Here is an 18642-nt window from a genome sequence, read left to right as displayed (position 1 = left end):
AGCTAAGTGAAATTAAAATACTATGCTGCATAAAAGTCAGGGTCATTTAAATACCAATTCATTTATTTTCTATGAAATTTCAGTAAAATATTTTTCACGTACGTTTAAGTTGAAGATAATTCATTTAGGTCCCCATTACATGTTAAGCCAGTCAACAATTTTATCCACATCATAGGTATAAAATACCTCTCATTCCTCTTATAGGAGTATAACATGAAATCAATCCAGTCAACAGGTACAAAAGATGCCCAAAGAAGAATTTTTTAAAAAATAAAAGCAATAGGCCTTGCAATGCTTTAAGATGTATTACTCACCAAAAACAAAGTTCGGAAGTTGTTGATATCACCAAAAAACTCTTCTATGCTCACTGTTTTAGGGTCAAAAATGAAGTATTCTCCAAGATTCTCATAGAGCTTTACCATGTTGTTGTGCATGGTGAACAGTTTTTCATATTGGTCTCTGGCGCTCTTTGTAAAGCTGTATCTTTGTGTTAAGGAACACGATCCAGTACTACCTCAAAACAATCAGGAGACGTTAACATTGAATTATACTATCATTTCTGTAAATACTTGCCATAGTCATTATTTTGGTTAGTGAGGTTTGAAGATGTATAAATTAGGCAGAACTATTTAACGTAGAACAATGCAGACAGGGGTAACTTAGAAGATGTTTGCCAAATGAAAGCACATAAGTATAAATATCAGAAATCTGTTTCATATCTTTTATGAACAAGGTAAGCCAGAAACAGACTATTAAAAACATATATATATATACTTTTCTCTTTTGGAATACATACATTCTATATATAGAAAGATATATAGGCAGAGAGGATATAGTGAATTCTACATATGGTTATACATGTGAGGATCATGAAGAGGGGAAGGAGAAGGAGAGAAACAGAGAAAGAGGGGGGGAGGGTGGGGGACAGGGATTTGACAGAAGGATGGAGGGGAAGAGAGGGAAAGAGGGGGGAGAGGGAGAGGGAGAATGAATATGCTGTAGCTCTAGATCCCTAATCACCCAGAGGGTTTGTTAAAACACAGATTGCTGGGCCCCAGTCTTGACCTGAGAATTATCATATCTAACAAATTCCTAGTTTAAGATAATGTTGCTGGAGGAGGCGGGGCAAGATGGCAGACTGGTGAGCTGTATGTTTTAGTTACTCATCCAAGAAAGTAGGTAGAAAGCCAGGAACTGCGTGGACTGGACACCACAGAGCAATCTGACTTTGGGCATACTTCACACAACACTCATGAAAACGTGGAACTGCTGAGATCAGCGAAATCTGTAAGTTTTTGCGGCCAGGGGACCCGCGCCCCTCCCTGCCAGGCTCAGTCCCGTGGGAGGAGGGGCTGTCAGCTCCGGGAAGGAGAAGGGAGAACTGCAGTGGCAGCCCTTATCGGAAACTCATTCTGCTGATCCAAACTCCAACCATAGATAGACGGAGACCAGACACCAGAGAATCTGAGAGCAGCCAGCCCAGCAGAGAGGAGACAGGCATAGAAAAAAAACAACACGAAAAACTCCAAAATAAAAGCGGAGGATTTTTGGAGTTCTGGTGAACATAGAAAGGGGAAGGGCAGAGCTCAGGCCCGAGCTCAGGCCCTGAGGCGCATATGCAAATCCCGAAGAAAAGCTGATCTCTCTGCCCTGTGGACCTTTCCTTAATGGCCCTGGTTGCTTTGTCTCTTAGCATTTCAATAACCCATTAGATCTCTGAGGAGGGCCCTTTTTTTTTTTTAATCCTTTTTTCTTTTTCTAAAACAATTACTCTGAGAAGCCCAATACAGAAAGCTTCAAAGACTTGCAATTTGGGCAGGTCAAGTCAAGAGCAGAACTAGGAGAGCTCTGAGACAAAACGCAATAATCCAGTGGCTGAGAAAATTCACTAAACACCACAACTTCCCAAGAAAAGGGGGGTGTCCGCTCACAGCCATCATCCTGGTGGACAGGAAACACTCCTGCCCATCGCCAGCCCCATAGCCCAGAACTGCCCCAGACAACCCAGTGTGACGGAAGTGCTTCAAATAACAGGCACACACCACAAAACTGGGCGTGGACATTAGCCTTCCCTGCAACCTCAGCTGATTGTCCCAGAGTTGGGAAGGTAGAGCAGTGTGAATTAACAAAGCCCCATTCAGCCATCATTTCAGCAGACTGGGAGCCTCCCTACACAGCCCAGCAGCCCAGAACCGCCCTGGGGGGACGGCACTCACCTGTGACATAGCACAGTCATCCCTCAACAGAGGACCCGGGGTGCACGGCCTGGAAGAGGGGCCCACTTGCAAGTCTCAGGAGCCATACGCCAATACCAAGGACTTGTGGGTCAGTGGCAGAGACAAACTGTGGCAGGACTGAACTGAAGGATTAGACTATTGCAGCAGCTTTAAAACTCTAGGATCACCAGGGAGATTTGATTGTTAGAGCCACCCCCACCCCTGACTGCCCAGAAACACGCCCCATATACAGGGCAGGCAACACCAACTACACACGCAAGCTTGGTACACCAATTGGACCTCACAAGACTCACTCCCCCACTCACCAAAAAGGCTAAGCAGGGGAGAACTGGCTTGTGGAGAACAGGTGGCTCGTGGACGCCACCTGCTGGTTAGTTAGAGAAAGTGTACTCCACGAAGCTGTAGATCCGATAAATTAGAGATAAGGACTTCAATTGGTCTACAAATCCTAAAAGAACCCTATCAAGTTCATCAAATGCCACGAGGCCAAAAACAACAGAAAATTATAAAGCATATGAAAAAACCAGACGATATGGATAACCCAAGCCCAAGCACCCAAATCAAAAGACCAGAAGAGACACAGCACCTAGAGCAGCTACTCAAAGAACTAAAGATGAACAATGAGACCATAGTACGGGAGACAAAGGAAATCAAGAAGACCCTAGAAGAGCATAAAGAAGACATTGCAAGACTAAATAAAAAAATGGATGATCTTATGGAAATTAAAGAAACTGTTGACCAAATTAAAAAGATTCTGGACACTCATAGTACAAGACTAGAGGAAGTTGAACAACGAATCAGTGACCTGGAAGATGACAGAATGGAAAATGAAAGCATAAAAGAAAGAATGGGGAAAAAAATAAAAAAAATCGAAATGGACCTCAGGGATATGATAGATGATATGAAACGTCCGAACATAAGACTCATTGGTGTCCCAGAAGGGGAAGAAAAGGGTAAAGGTCTAGGAAGAGTATTCAAAGAAATTGTTGGGGAAAACTTCCCAAATCTTCTAAACAACATAAATACACAAATCATAAATTCTCAGCGAACTCCAAATAGAATAAATCCAAATAAACCCACTCCGAGACATATACTGATCACACTGTCAAACACAGAAGAGAAGGAGCAAGTTCTGAAAGCAGCAAGAGAAAAGCAATTCACCACATACAAAGGAAACAGCATAAGACCAAGTAGTGACTACTCAGCAGCCACCATGGAGGCAAGAAGGCAGTGGCACGATATATTTAAAATTCTGAGTGAGAAAAATTTCCAGCCAAGAATACTTTAACCAGCAAAGCTCTCCTTCAAATTTGAGGGAGAGCTTAAAATTTTCACAGACAAACAAATGCTGAGAGAATTTGCTAACAAGAGACCTGCCCTACTGGAGATACTAAAGGAGCCCTACAGACAGAGAAACAAAGAAAGGACAGAGAGACTTGGAGAAAGGTTCAGTACTAAAGAGATTCGGTATGGGTACAATAAAGGATATTAATAGACAGAGGGGAAAAATATGACAAACATAAACCAAAGGATAAGATGGCTGATTCAAGAAATGCCTTCACGGTTATAATGTTGAATGTAAATGGATTAAACTCCCCAATTAAAAGATATAGATTCACAGAATGGATCAAAAAAAATGAACCATCAATATGTTGCATACAAGAGACTCATCTTAGACACAGGGACACAAACAAACTGAAAGTGAAAGGATGGAAAAAAATATTTCATGCAAGCTACAGCCAAAAGAAAGCAGGTGTAGCAATATTAATCTCAGATAAAATAGACTTCAAATGCAGGGATGTTTTGAGAGACAAAGAAGGCCACTACGTACTAATAAAAGGGGCAATTCAGCAAGAAGAAATAACAATCATAAATGTCTATGCACCCAATCAAGGTGCCACAAAATACATGAGAGAAACACTGGCAAAACTAAAGGAAGCAATTGATGTTTCCACAATAATTGTGGGAGACTTCAACACATCACTCTCTCCTATAGATAGATCAACCAGACAGAAGACCAATAAGGAAATTGAAAACCTAAACAATCTGATACATGAATTAGATTTAACAGACATATACAGGACATTACATCCCAAATCACCAGGATACACATACTTTTCTAGTGCTCATGGAACTTTCTCCAGAATAGATCATATGCTGGGACATAAAACAAGCCTCAATAAATTTAAAAAGATTGAAATTATTCAAAGCACATTCTCTGACCACAATGGAATACAATTAGAAGTCAATAACCATCAGAGACTTAGAAAATTCACAAATACCTGGAGGTTAAACAACACACTCCTAAACAATCAGTGGGTTAAAGAAGAAATAGCAAGAGAAATTGCTAAATATATAGAGACGAATGAAAATGAGAACACAACATACCAAAACCTATGGGATGCAGCAAAAGCAGTGCTAAGGGGGAAATTTATAGCACTAAACGCATATATTAAAAAGGAAGAAAGAGCCAAAATCAAAGAACTAATGGATCAACTGAAGAAGCTAGAAAATGAACAGCAAACCAATCCTAAACCAAGTACAAGAAAAGAAATAACAAGGATTAAAGCAGAAATAAATGACATAGAGAACAAAAAAACAATAGAGAGGATAAATATCACCAAAAGTTGGTTCTTTGAGAAGATCAACAAGATTGACAAGCCCCTAGCTAGACTGACAAAATCAAAAAGAGAGAAGACCCATATAAACAAAATAATGAATGAAAAAGGTGACATAACTGCAGATCCTGAAGAAATTAAAAAAATTATAAGAGGATACTATGAACAACTGTATGGCAACAAACTGGATAATGTAGAGGAAATGGACAATTTCCTGGAAACATATGAACAACCTAGACTGACCAGAGAAGAAATAGAAGACCTCAACCAACCCATCACAAGCAAAGAGATCCAATCAGTCATCAAAAATCTTCCCACAAATAAATGCCCAGGGCCAGATGGCTTCACAGGGGAATTCTACTAAACTTTCCAGAAAGAACTGACACCAATCTTACTCAAACTCTTTCAAAACATTGAAGAAAATGGAACACTACCTAACTCATTCTATGAAGCTAACATCAATCTAATACCAAAACCAGGCAAAGATGCTACAAAAAAGGAAAACTACCGGCCAATCTCCCTAATGAATATAGATGCAAAAATCCTCAACAAAATACTTGCAAATCGAATCCAAAGACACATTAAAAAAATCATACACCATGACCAAGTGGGGTTTATTCCAGGCATGCAAGGATGGTTCAACATAAGAAAATCAATCAATGTATTACAACACATTAACAAGTCAAAAGGGAAAAATCAATTGATCATCTCAATAGATGCTGAAAAAGCATTTGACAAAATCCAACATCCCTTTTTGATAAAAACACTTCAAAAGGTAGGAATTGAAGGAAACTTCCTCAACATGATAAAGAGCATATATGAAAAACCCACAGCCAGCATAGTACTCAATGGTGAGAGACTGAAAGCCTTCCGTCTAAGATCAGGAACAAGACAAGGATGCCCGCTGTCACCACTGTTATTCAACATTGTGCTGGAAGTGCTAGCCAGGGCAATCCGGCAAGACAAAGAAATAAAAGGCATCCAAATTGGAAAAGAAGAAATAAAACTGTCATTGTTTGCAGATGATATGATCTTATATCTGGAAAACCCTGAGAAATCGACGATACAGCTACTAGAGCTAATAAACAAATTTAGCAAAGTAGCGGGATACTGTGGAAAGCCGCCTCCCGAATCGGGCCTAGCGTATGCGCTGCAGCCTGCTCTAGAGTTACCCCCGCCCATCGAGTGAGCCAAGATGGCGCCTGCATCCTGTTTCCGCATAGTGACGCATGTATCCGCCACCCGCTCCTACCAATCGAAATCCTGTATACGCGATACTAGCCTAGAAGCTTATTGGTTGTTAATTGTGTATAAAAGGTCTTACCCGGACGGGGTAGGGTGAGACAGCCCACAAGGAGCCGTGCCTGACGGCCACATCGAGGCTGCTCTCCCACGAGGCGCCGTGCCCCGTGTGGGAACCAGTAACACAGAATGTTCATCTAGCTGTAGTAAAGGGCTTGCTTTCACAACTGCCGTGTGGTTCGAGTCGTGATTCATGACCAGGTTAGTTCGCGCAGTCTGCATCTCTCTCTCTCCTTCCCTGTTTCCCCTCGCCGGCCGGGAACCGGGGACCGAGCGGGGCAGCGCCGGACAAGTGGTGGCCCGTACGGGGAAGCTCCTCCTCCTGCCTCGCTCTCGACGGTCCCTCTGTGAGGAGAGCAGCGCTGCGCGTCGAGCTTACGGCGGACTTCCCGCGCCTGATCAACGCGAGAAGGTGAGTGCGTCTTATTACATGATAGTTAGGGCCCGTGGGTTTTCAGGTGACCCCGGGGGACTCGGAAGAGCTCTCCGAGTGACTGAAGTATAGTGCCGACTGCAATCATGGGGCAGTCCGGAAGTTCACCTCTCTTAGCTCCCTTAAAGAACCTTTTGAAACAACGGGGTATCTCGGTCAGGAAAAGCTCCCTTCAGCGTTTTCTTGATGATGTTGATACTTTTGCCCCTTGGTTTGCCTGCACCGGCAGCCTTAGCCTACCCTCTTGGATGAAGCTCGGTCGCGACATAGACCGAGCGCGCCAGACGGGCGTGTGTATGGACCCGATTCTAGTACCCATATGGGAGACCGTCCGTGCGGTCCTTGAACTAGAATCGGCTACCGGCCTAAGCCCGTCCTCTGTCTTGCAAGAAGCACGGTGCGCGCTCCAAGAAACCCAGTCAGTTTCGTCAGCGGACGGCTCCTGTAAGGGCAAACCGCCGGAGTCCAGTGACTCTGACTCAGAGTCAGATAGCGATACTGACGAGAAGGCGGAAGCATCCCCGCTAATTGAGTGGGAGGAGCCTCCCGCCACACCCGTGCGGCCTTCCGCCCCGCCAATGTCTACCGCTGCACCCCCAGGGACACCCCAGCTCCCAACTGACGCCTTGGGCGGTCCCACCAAAGGACCTCGCCGAGAGCTCCCTCTAGTGGCCATGCCCAGTAAATGTAATTATCCTTTGCTGCCAGACCCGGAAACCCCGATGGGTCGGTCAGGGGAGGGGCAACCTTTGCCGTACCCCCCGCCCGAGTATACAGGCCCTCAGGACCCTTTGCCATTAGGTAGTGGTGGGAGACATTTCTGGAGATGGAACCCTTTCACAACATTTAGACCTTTTGGCATGCTGGGTGGCTACCAGCCACTTGAGCCGCAGCCAGTCTCAGAAATGTACCCGGTTATTATCAATCCCCAAGGTGGCAATCGGCACGAATCATATGATTACAAACTATTGAGGGAATTGAGGCAGGCCGTCCATCAGTATGGCCCCAATGCCCCTTATACCTTGAACATGATCGAGAACCTCTCTGCTCTAAATCATACACCCGCAGATATTTTTCAGCTAGCCCGTGCTTGCTTGCCATCAGGCCGATTCATAGATTGGAAAGCATGGTTTGAGGAGTTAGCTGAAGAGCAGGCCGCAAGGAATGCGGCGGGGAGACGTGGCGGGTGGAATGCTGACATGCTGTTGGGGAGAGGCGCCCATGCCCAGAACCAAACGGGTTTCCCACAAGAGGTCTATGCCCAGATCTTCCGCTGTTTTGTGGGTGCCTGGAAAAAGCTAACAGGTGAGGGAGAGGCTCAGGCCTCACTCAGCAATATACACCAAGGCCCCACAGAACCATTTGCGGATTTTGTAGCCAGGATGCAAACCGCAGCTGAGAGAATCTTCTCAGATCCAGGAGTAGCAGAGACTGTGGTTAAGCAAATGATTTTTGAGCAGTGCAACAAGGAGTGCAAAGTTATCCTGGCACAAAACAGAGCAAAAAATTTGATCATTGCAGTCCTGGAAAGCCTTTCCGAGCCCTTAAATGTCGTCTCGGATTCTGCTTATGTTGTGAACTCTGTACAAATTTTAGAAACGGTGGGCATTGTTAAACATTCCTCTACAGTAAGGACATTCTTTGCCAAACTACAGGAGGTTATATGGACCAGGCAACACCCTTTTTACATAACCCATATTAGAGCCCACACAGGTTTGCCTGGCCCTATGGCCCAGGGGAACCATAGCGCAGATGTAGCCACTCGACAGCTGCACATCTTTCCGACGCTGGTACCGTATCAACAAGCCCGAGAATTCCATGCCAAGTTTCACATCAATGCAGGTACCCTAGCTAAGCGGTTCAGCATACCACGTGCAGCTGCTCGAGATATTGTCCGAGCCTGCAACAATTGTGCAGAGCAGAGAGCAGTCCCCTCGGTTGGGGTCAACCCTAGGGGTCTCACCCCAGGGGATACTTGGCAGATGGATGTCACTCATCATTCAGAGTATGGTAAGATCAAGTACTTACATGTGTCGGTGGACACATGCTCCCAAGTTTTATTTGCCTCTGCTGAACCAGGAGAAAGAGTCTCCCACGTCATTGCACACTGCCTTGCTGCATGGGCAGCTTGGGGTAAGCCAAAGACGTTAAAGACGGATAACGGGCCTGCCTACACTAGTAAATCCTTCCAAAAATTTTGTGACAACATGGATGTCCAATTAAAACATGGCATCCCCTATAACCCTCAGGGGCAAGGAATCATTGAAAGAGCGCACAGATCTCTCAAAGACTTGCTTAAAAAACAGAAAGAGGGTATAGGCCACGGCCTGTCCCCAAAAGCTCGACTGTCTGTAGCCTTGCTCACATATAATTTTTTAAACGAAAATTCACAAGGAATGACACCTGCCCTGCAACACACCACCCCGAGTCCTCCGCATAGAGGTCTAGTCCGTTGGAAGGATGTCCTGTCGGGGCAGTGGAAAGGCCCTGACCCGGTGCTCAGCTGGGCCAGAGGCTCTGTTTGTGTTTTTCCCCAGGAACCAGGACGTCAACCAGTGTGGGTTCCGGAAAGACTGGTGAGAACCGTGACATCACCTGAAGAAGCCAAGGAACAGCTGTCAGAAACGCCAACGAATATACAACCTGAACCATTAGACCAAGCCTCCGACCCTGCTGATGATGGCGACGACCGACAAGACGATAATAGTAGGACTGACCACCCCGCGGTTGCCCAAAAAGAGGATCGGTAACTCTGTTCTTTGCTCTCCTATAGCAATCCTTCTAATCTGCCTTTTTCTTTTTAGTGGAACTATATTTCCTCCACAAGCTTCAACGAGTCCTTCCCCCTCACCAATGACACACTGATCCTCTCTTTTGCTAACCTCTCTGTCAAGGTTGTCAACACCACAGTTGCGGCGAATGCTACTTGTGAAACTGGTAATGGCGAGTTAAGTAAGGGAGTCTTGCTTGAATTTCTTAACGTTACAGGGAAGAGCCGCCAGTCTTGTGAAGGGATCTTGAGTAAAAAGGAGACTCAAAGGTGCCTTTTCCTTCCAGGGCTTGCTCCTACAGTCTGCAACCGTTCCAAAGACCCGGATGCCTCGCCGCCCCGCTATCCTAGTGTATCGCCCAAGTTATGTCTGGCTCCCCGTCAAGGCAACCGACTGGGTTGGCCCTGTTTCTCAAGTTGTTTCACTTAACAATATCCCCTTCTCTAAGTCTAGGCGTCCAAGAGGCATAAAAGAATGGCTATCGAATGCTGCCAGTGTAGCTTCCTCTTTGTTTGTCCCAACGATCGGGCAGGCTGTGCTACAAGCATGGACAGATCGGCAGCTCGCCATAACGATGGAAACGGTAAATGGCTTGGTCAACCTTACCCGAGACGTGCTACGCCGCCACAATCAGATGCTGAACTTAAATTTCCAGGCCATTCAGAAACTCCAAGCGGAGATAGATGAACTTGGACTGGAAATAGATGGACTCTGGAGAGTGCTTCAGCAAACATGTGACACCCGGTGGCTTACGGTTAAACTCTGTGTCACTCCTGTCAGGGCCAACGTGACCGGAAGCATTTCCAGAGTCTCTGATTGGCTGAAAAGGTCATATTTTCCTGAATTTGTTAATCTCTCCCAACAGGTGGAATCTAGTTTAGACACAATTGGGGGGATCAAGTTAAAACCCGTTAAAGTCGATCTCTCCGGGTTAGGCGAGGTTCTACAGAAACTATTGCACAGTGTTTCTTCCTGGTTCTCTTGGCCCAATTTAACTAATTGGATCCTCATTGCAGTGGGATTATTGGTGGGATTAGTCGTTGTTAAATGTTTGCTAGAACGCCTGTTTCAAGCGCAGCAGCAATTGCGTGTTACCACTATGATGGCTATGACTCCCACCTCTGTTACCCCCGATAGTGACCGATTTATTAACCATACCCCTTCCTGGTCGCCTCAGGTGGGGCGCTTTGGAGCAAAATTTGTAGCGAATCGCATGGCTGTTTCTCGGGTGTAAAAGGCGACACCAATAGTCATAATTTTGTCTCAGGTGGGTCTCTAGGGCAGAGTCCTAGTTGTGGCCAGACTGGACCCTAGCCATTGCACAGAGACACCTAGTGACACCCCCGACTCTGGTTACTGCTGTTCCTGCCCCCGTCGTTGTTCCCCAGTTGCCAGGCAAAGCACTGCAGGGAGAGTCACGTTGCTTCCAGCTTACGGACTCTCCGGTCTCCATATGACGTGAGCATTCTGGTTGGTGCTAGAGGCTCCGCCGCTGGATGGCTGAGGCCTAGTCCAGACTCCCCAAAGCACCAAAGAGGTTGTGAACCATTTGGGTTCACGGGAGCACGCTCATCACTGGAGACACTGGGTCAAAAATAAATAAGAAAGGGGGAGATGTGGAAAGCCGCCTCCCGAATCGGGCCTAGCGTATGCGCTGCAGCCTGCTCTAGAGTTACCCCCGCCCATCGAGTGAGCCAAGATGGCGCCTGCATCCTGTTTCCGCATAGTGACGCATGTATCCGCCACCCGCTCCTACCAATCGAAATCCTGTATACGCGATACTAGCCTAGAAGCTTATTGGTTGTTAATTGTGTATAAAAGGTCTTACCCGGACGGGGTAGGGTGAGACAGCCCACAAGGAGCCGTGCCTGACGGCCACATCGAGGCTGCTCTCCCACGAGGCGCCGTGCCCCGTGTGGGAACCAGTAACACAGAATGTTCATCTAGCTGTAGTAAAGGGCTTGCTTTCACAACTGCCGTGTGGTTCGAGTCGTGATTCATGACCAGGTTAGTTCGCGCAGTCTGCATCTCTCTCTCTCCTTCCCTGTTTCCCCTCGCCGGCCGGGAACCGGGGACCGAGCGGGGCAGCGCCGGACAGGATACAAGGTTAATGCACATAAGTCAGTAATGTTTCTATATGCTAGAAATGAAGAAACTGAAGAGACACTCAAGAAAAAGATACCATTTTCAATAGCAACTAAAAAAATCAAGTACCTAGGAATAAACTTAACCAAAGATGTAAAAGACCTATACAAAGAAAACTACATAACTCTACTAAAAGAAATAGAAGGGGACCTTAAAAGATGGAAAAATATTCCATGTTCATGGATAGGAAGACTAAATGTCATTAAGATGTCAATTCTACCCAAACTCATCTACAGATTCAATGCAATCCCAATCAAAATTCCAACAACCTACTTTGCAGACTTGGAAAAGCTAGTTATCAAATTTATTTGGAAAGGGAAGATGCCTCGAATTTCTAAAGACACTCTAAAAAAGAAAAACGAAGTGGGAGGACTTACACTCCCTGACTTTGAAGCTTATTATAAAGCCACAGTTGCCAAAACAGCATGGTACTGGCACAAAGATAGACATATAGATCAATGGAATCGAATTGAGAATTCGGAGATAGACCCTCAGATCTATGGCCGACTGATCTTTGATAAGGCCCCCAAAGTCACTGAACTGAGTCATAATGGTCTTTTCAACAAATGGGGCTGGGAGAGTTGGATATCCATATCCAAAAGAATGAAAGAGGACCCCTACCTCACCCCCTACACAAAAATTAACTCAAAATGGACCAAAGATCTCAATATAAAAGAAAGTACCATAAAACTCCTAGAAGATAATGTAGGAAAACATCTTCAAGACCTTGTATTAGGCGGCCACTTCCTAGACTTTACACCCAAGGCAGAAGGAACAAAAGAGAAAATAGATAAATGGGAACTCCTCAAGCTTAGAAGTTTCTGCACCTCAAAGGAATTTCTCAAAAAGGTAAAGAGGCAGCCAACTCAATGGGAAAAAATTTTTGGAAACCATGTATCTGACAAAAGACTGATATCTTGCATATATAAAGAAATCCTACAACTCAATGACAATAGTACAGTCGGCCCAATTATAAAATGAGCAAAAGATGTGAAAAGACAGTTCTCTGAAGAGGAAATACAAATGGCCAAGAAACACATGAAAAAATGTTCAGCTTCACTAGCTATTAGAGAGATGCAAATTAAGACCACAATGAGATACCATCTAACACCGGTTAGAATGGCTGCCATTAAACAAACAGGAAACTACAAATGCTGGAGGGGATGTGGAGAAATTGGAACTCTTATTCATTGTTGGTGGGACTGTATAATGGTTCAGCCACTCTGGAAGTCAGTCTGGTAGTTCCTTAGAAAACTAGATATAGAGTTACCATTCGATCCAGCGATTGCACTTCTCGGTATATACCCGGAAGGTCGGAAAGCAGTGACACGAACAGATATCTGCACGCCAATGTTCATAGCAGCATTACTCACAATTGCCAAGAGATGGAAACAACCCAAATGTCCTTCAACAGATGAGTGGATAAATAAAATGTGGTATATACACACGATGGAATACTACGCGGCAGTAAGAAGGAACGATCTCGTCAAACATATGACAACATGGATGAACCTTGAAGACATAATGCTGAGCGAAATAAGCCAGGCACAAAAAGAGAAATATTATATGCTACCACTAATGTGAACTTTGAAAAATGTAAAACAAATGGTTTATAATGTAGAATGTAGGGGAACTAGCAATAGAGAGCAATTAAGTTAGGGAGAACAATAATCCAAGAAGAACAGATAAGCTATTTAACGTTCTAGGGATGCCCAGGAATGACTATGGTCTGTTAATTTCTGATGGATATAGTAGGAACAAGTTCACAGAAATGTTGCTATATTAGGTAACTTTCTTGGGGTAAAGTAGGAACATGTTGGAAGTTAAGCAGTTATCTTAGGTTAGTTGTCTTTTTCTTACTCCCTTGTTATGGTCTCTTTGAAATGTTCTTTTATTGTATGTTTGTTTTCTTTTTAACTTTTTTTTCATACAGTTGATTTAAAAAAGAAGGGAAAGTTAAAAAAAAAAAAAAAGGAAAAAAAAAAGATGTAGTGCCCCCTTGAGGAGCCTGTGGAGAATGCAGGGGTATTCGCCTACCCCACCTCCATGGTTGCTAACATGACCACAGACGTAGGGGACTGGTGGTTGGATGGGTTGAGCCCTCTACCACAGGTTTTACCCTTGGGAAGACGGTTGCTGCAAAGGAGAGGCTAGGCCTCCCTATGGTTGTGCCTAAGAGCCTCCTCCCGAATGCCTCTTTGTTGCTCAGATGTGGCCCTGTCTCTCTAGCTAAGCCAACTTGAAAGGTGAAATCACTGCCCTCCCCCCTACGTGGGATCAGACACCCAGGGGAGTGAATCTCCCTGGCAACGTGGAATATGACTCCCGGGGAGGAATGTAGACCTGGCATCGTGGGACGGAGAACATCTTCTTGACCAAAAGGGGGATGTGAAAGGAAATGAAATAAGCTTCAGTGGCAGAGAGATTCCAAAAGGAGCCGAGAGGTCACTCTGGTGGGCCCTCTTACGCACAATTTAGACAACCCTTTTTAGGTTCTAAAGAATTGGGGTAGCTGGTGGTGGATACCTGAAACTATCAAACTACAACCCAGAACCCATGAATCTCGAAGACAGTTGTATAAAAATGTAGCTTATGAGGGGTGACAATGGGATTGGGAAAGCCATAAGGACCACACTCCACTTTGTCTAGTTTATAGATGGATGAGCAGAAAAATAGGGGAAGGAAACAAACAGACAAAGGTACCCAGTGTTCTTTTTTACTTCAATTGCTCTTTTTCACTCTAATTATTATTCTTGTTATTTTTGTGTGTGTGCTAATGAAGGTGCCAGGGATTGATTTGGGTGATGAATTTACCACTATGTAATGGTACTGTAAACAATCGAAAGTACGATTTGTTTTGTATGACTGCATGGTATGTGAATATATCTCAATAAAATGAAGATTAAAAAAAAAAAAAAGATAATGTTGCTGATTCAGGGATCCCACCTTGAGAAGTACTGCTTTAGAAAATTAAGTAGAAGCTATTATTTCCAGAAATTATTTATATCATTGTATTGAAATTTTTGAGAAATAAGTGATGATGATAACCACCACTATTACCAATGAATAAAATAAACCTAATATGTAGATGTGTTCTACTAAAGGTATATAAATTATGTGGGGTGTGTGTGTGTGTGTGTGTGTTTATAGTCTAGGAAAGAAATAATGATACTTTTTTCTGGATTATAGAAGATATAGATAATGATCCTTGAGGACAACATAGAAATATAGAAACAGTAAATCAACTAGAATTTCCAACTCAGAAGTAAGTATTGTGAACATTTCAGAGCATCCCCTTCTGGGCTAATAACTTCTGAATGCTAATTGAGAAGAATGCTTCATAGAAAGGTAGGCTGGCTAACCATGAAGAACTAATAAAGGAACCCAAATCAACATTTAAAATTAGAGGTAAATCCATTAAAAATACATAATGACCCCAGAAGTAAAATTTCGTTAGATGGAAAACTAAAACACATGGAATTTTAAAAGAAGTATAATAGCATAGTTTGGGGAATACTGTTTTAAAATCCAATACAATATTAATATTTTGTAGTAGCATTGTTTTATCAGGTATTGATAATTGTGCCTTGAAATACTTGATTTTATAAAGTTTTCTGAATTTTTCAATGTGTTTATTATAACCTGGGGCCAAATTTATTTTCCATGGTAACACAACTCTAGTTTTACAATGGGAATGAGGAACTTAGACCATTTCTGGAAAATTACTTTGCAGGGGACTTTTATGGGATACACCATGATTTTAAAAGTGAGATGCCACCCCCCCCCAAAGTTCTTTTTTATGCTACTTAAATATTAGCATTCACATTAGCAACACAACAGCTCCTTTACTGCTATCAAGTAACATTAAATCTGTCAGCTCTCAAGCCCATTTGATGTCAATAGATCTGAAAGAATTCATGCATTTCTGACAGATTCTACTTTCCTTTCACCAACAAAAGGATATATGATGCTTTATACACATTCTGATTTTACTTTGAGGTTCTCACCATGTACTTTTCGATTTTTAAGAAAATGTGAAACACCAGGTTTAAGTGTTGCAGAAAAAGACAATACCCCTCATTTCTCAGCACAGAATGAAAGTGAGATTTTTTATTTTTAGCCTCTTTTTCCTGAAATAAAACAGACTCGTGGACTTGCTAGGCAGAAACACTTTTCAAAGGTCACTTACTTATAATCTATTTGCCATGCAAAGTACTAAATTGTTTGTATACTTCCGGAAAGCCCAACATCTGTACAGTACAGAGAAAAAGCCAAATATAACAAGGCAAAAACTGTATGTTCCCCATTTATCTTAAAACACTTTTTCACCAGCTATAAAATGTCCATGAAGCAACACAGAATTTCATAAATTTGTTCTCAGAGTGACAATTGGTTTCAGAAATTCTGCCTGTGTACCAAAATGAGAAAATTTGAAAAAAATCTGGGAATGGTTTATCTTAGAAAAAAATGGAATGCAACCCAATCGCCAAGTCCTTCACTTATTTCAAAGTGATTACTTTGTAAAAGGGAGAGACTTCACAAGCCAGCACTGAAATCTTTCACAGCTGCAAACACATTACCCTCACCAAATCCTAAGACTGCAGGTGTAAATGAACTGGACATCAGTCCTTTTCATCCCTCTATTTCATTTAGGAAATTTTCATTTTGCTTTATTTATTTTATTTTATTTGTGAGCAGCCACTAAATATAAGGTACTAGGTGGCACTATGGTGAGCATTGTGATCGATACAATGATCATTAAAGCCTAATCCCCACCTTCAAGAAGCTTATCATCTAATATTACGAATAATTCTACCATCATCAAGTTGAATTTATATAGGACTTTCCAATTTACAATATACTTTGCCCTCCAGTATGCCCCATGGTCTTCACAATGACCTTATCAATAAGGCAGGGAAATACTACTATTTTAATTTCATAATTTTAGAAACTAGATGCAAGACACTCCATATCTACCTAGGGTTAGAAAGCAGACAAGGTGCTAGTCCCTGGCATGGGGCTCTTTCCGTAGGGTATATTATTTACACTGATAATGACCCTTATGTGGCCAAATCCAACATTCACACCTCAGTCCGCCTTTGGATGTCTCAGCAGCATCTGTCACATTTAGTCACTTCTTTTAGTTTTTGTGACACACACTCCTTCATGTTTAAAAGTTTTTTTCTCAACTCCTCTTCTTCTCTGGCAATTCCTACAAAATATTAGAGTACTCTGAGGGCTTGGTGCTGAGTCCTCTATCCATATTCTCTGCCTGGTTGATGTCAGTCATTTCCATGGCCTTAAATACTATTTACCTGTTGATGACTCCCAAATTGATATATATGGCCCCATCCTTTCCCCTGAAGTCCAAACTTGTATAATCAGCTGCCAACTTGTCATTTCTACATGATTTCTTAAATGGCATCCACAGTTATCTCAAATGCAAATCGCCTCCTTCATGAAAACCCTCCAATAGCTTTCCACAGCACTTGTAATAAAATCCAAACACCTCAGGGCTTACAAGGCTCTACATGATCTGACCTCTACCCTCCTCTACAACCAAATCTCATGCCTTCTCCCTCTTAAGGACCATGGTCAGGCACATTGACCTTCTTTCTGTTCTTTGAACATATCAACCTCATACCCACTGCTGGGCCTTTGTACTCCCTGTTCTCTTTACCTAGAATGTTCCTTTTCCACCAGATCATTCAATATCAATTCAAATCTCACTTCTTCAGAGAGGCCTTCCCCAATCATCCATTCTAAAATAACCACACACATCACTATAACTTGTTTTATTGCTCTTTGCTTTATTGCACTTTGCAGACACTGTGTTTTTTTGTTTGTTTGTTTTTTTTTACAAATTGAAGGTATACGGCAAACCTGCATTGAACAAGTCTATCTGTACCATTTTTCCAACAGCATGAGCTCACTGACTGTCTGTGTGTCACATTTTGGTCATTCTCAAAATATATAAAACTTTTTCATTATTATATCTGTTATGCTGATCTGTGACCAGTGATCTTTGACTTACTATACTAATTGCTTTGAGGACCCATGAACTCTGTCCATATAAGACGGTAATCTTAACTGATAAATGTTGTGAATGTTGTGTGTGCTCTGACTGCTCCACAGACCAGTCATTCACCTGTGTATCTCCCTCTCCTTGGGCCTCTCTATTCCCTGAGACACAGAATTGAAATTAGTCCAATTAATAACTCTACAGTGGCCTCAAAGTGTTCAAGTGAAAGGAAGAGTAGCATGTCTCTCACTTTAAATCAAAAGCTGGAAATGATTAAGCTTAGTAAGGAAGGCATGTCAAAAGCCAAGATAGGCCGACAGCTACGCCTCTTGCTCCAAAGAGTTAGCCAAATTGTGAATGTAAAGTTAAAGCTCTTGAAGGAAATTAAAATGCTATTCCAGTGAACACATGAATTTTAAGAAAGCAAAACAACCTTATGGCTGATATGGAGAAATTTTTAGTGGTCTATATTGAAATTCAAACCAGCCACCACTCCATTACGCCAACACCTATTCAGAGCAAAGCCCTAACACTCTTCAATTCTATGAAGGTTGAGAGAAGCAAGGAAGCCACAGAAGAAAAGTTTGAAGCTAGCAGAGGTTGGTTCATGAAGTTTAAGGAAAGAAGCCATCTCCATAACATAAAAGTGAAAGGTGAAACAGCAAGTGCTGATGTAGAAACTGCAGCAGGTTACCTAGAAGGTCTAGCTGAGTGATGAAGGTCGCTACAATAAACAACATATTTTCAATGTAGACAAAGCAGCCTCATATTGGAAGAAGATGCCATCTAGGATTTTCATAGCTAGAGAAGAGAAGTCAATACCTGGCTTCAAAGCTTCAAAGGTCAGGCTAACTTTCTTGTTAGGGGCGAGTGTAGCTAGTGACTTTAAGTTGAAGCCAGTGCTCATTTACCATTCTGAAAATCCTAGGGCCCTTAAGAATTACGCTAAATCTACTCTGCGTGTGCTCCATAAATGGAACAACAAAGCCTGGTTGACAGCAGATCTGTTTACAACATGATTTACTGAACACTTGAAGTCCACCATTGAGAACTACTGCTCAGAAAAAAAGATTCCTTTCAAAATGTGACTGCTCATTGACAATGCAACTGGTCA

At 42.9% G+C, this 18642-nt stretch overlaps 1 protein-coding gene across 1 annotated transcript in view; it reads right to left on the bottom strand.

The window, feature by feature from the left end:
* Positions 1 to 288: 288 nt before the first annotated feature.
* The window catches only part of LOC119522295 (protein diaphanous homolog 2-like), a 308625-nt gene continuing 290271 nt past the window's right edge, over positions 289 to 18642 (bottom strand). The window contains exon 8 of the mRNA XM_037820855.1: positions 289 to 479. Within this exon, the coding sequence (XP_037676783.1) occupies positions 297 to 479 (183 nt within the window). The 3' untranslated portion in view covers positions 289 to 296. The remainder of the gene's footprint in view (positions 480 to 18642) is intronic.

Source organism: Choloepus didactylus, chromosome X (genome assembly GCF_015220235.1).
Source record: "Choloepus didactylus isolate mChoDid1 chromosome X, mChoDid1.pri, whole genome shotgun sequence".
Taxonomy (NCBI): domain Eukaryota; kingdom Metazoa; phylum Chordata; class Mammalia; order Pilosa; family Megalonychidae; genus Choloepus; species Choloepus didactylus.
Note: the sequence above shows the minus strand (reverse complement) of the source record. Positions and strands in the feature narration are given on the sequence as shown.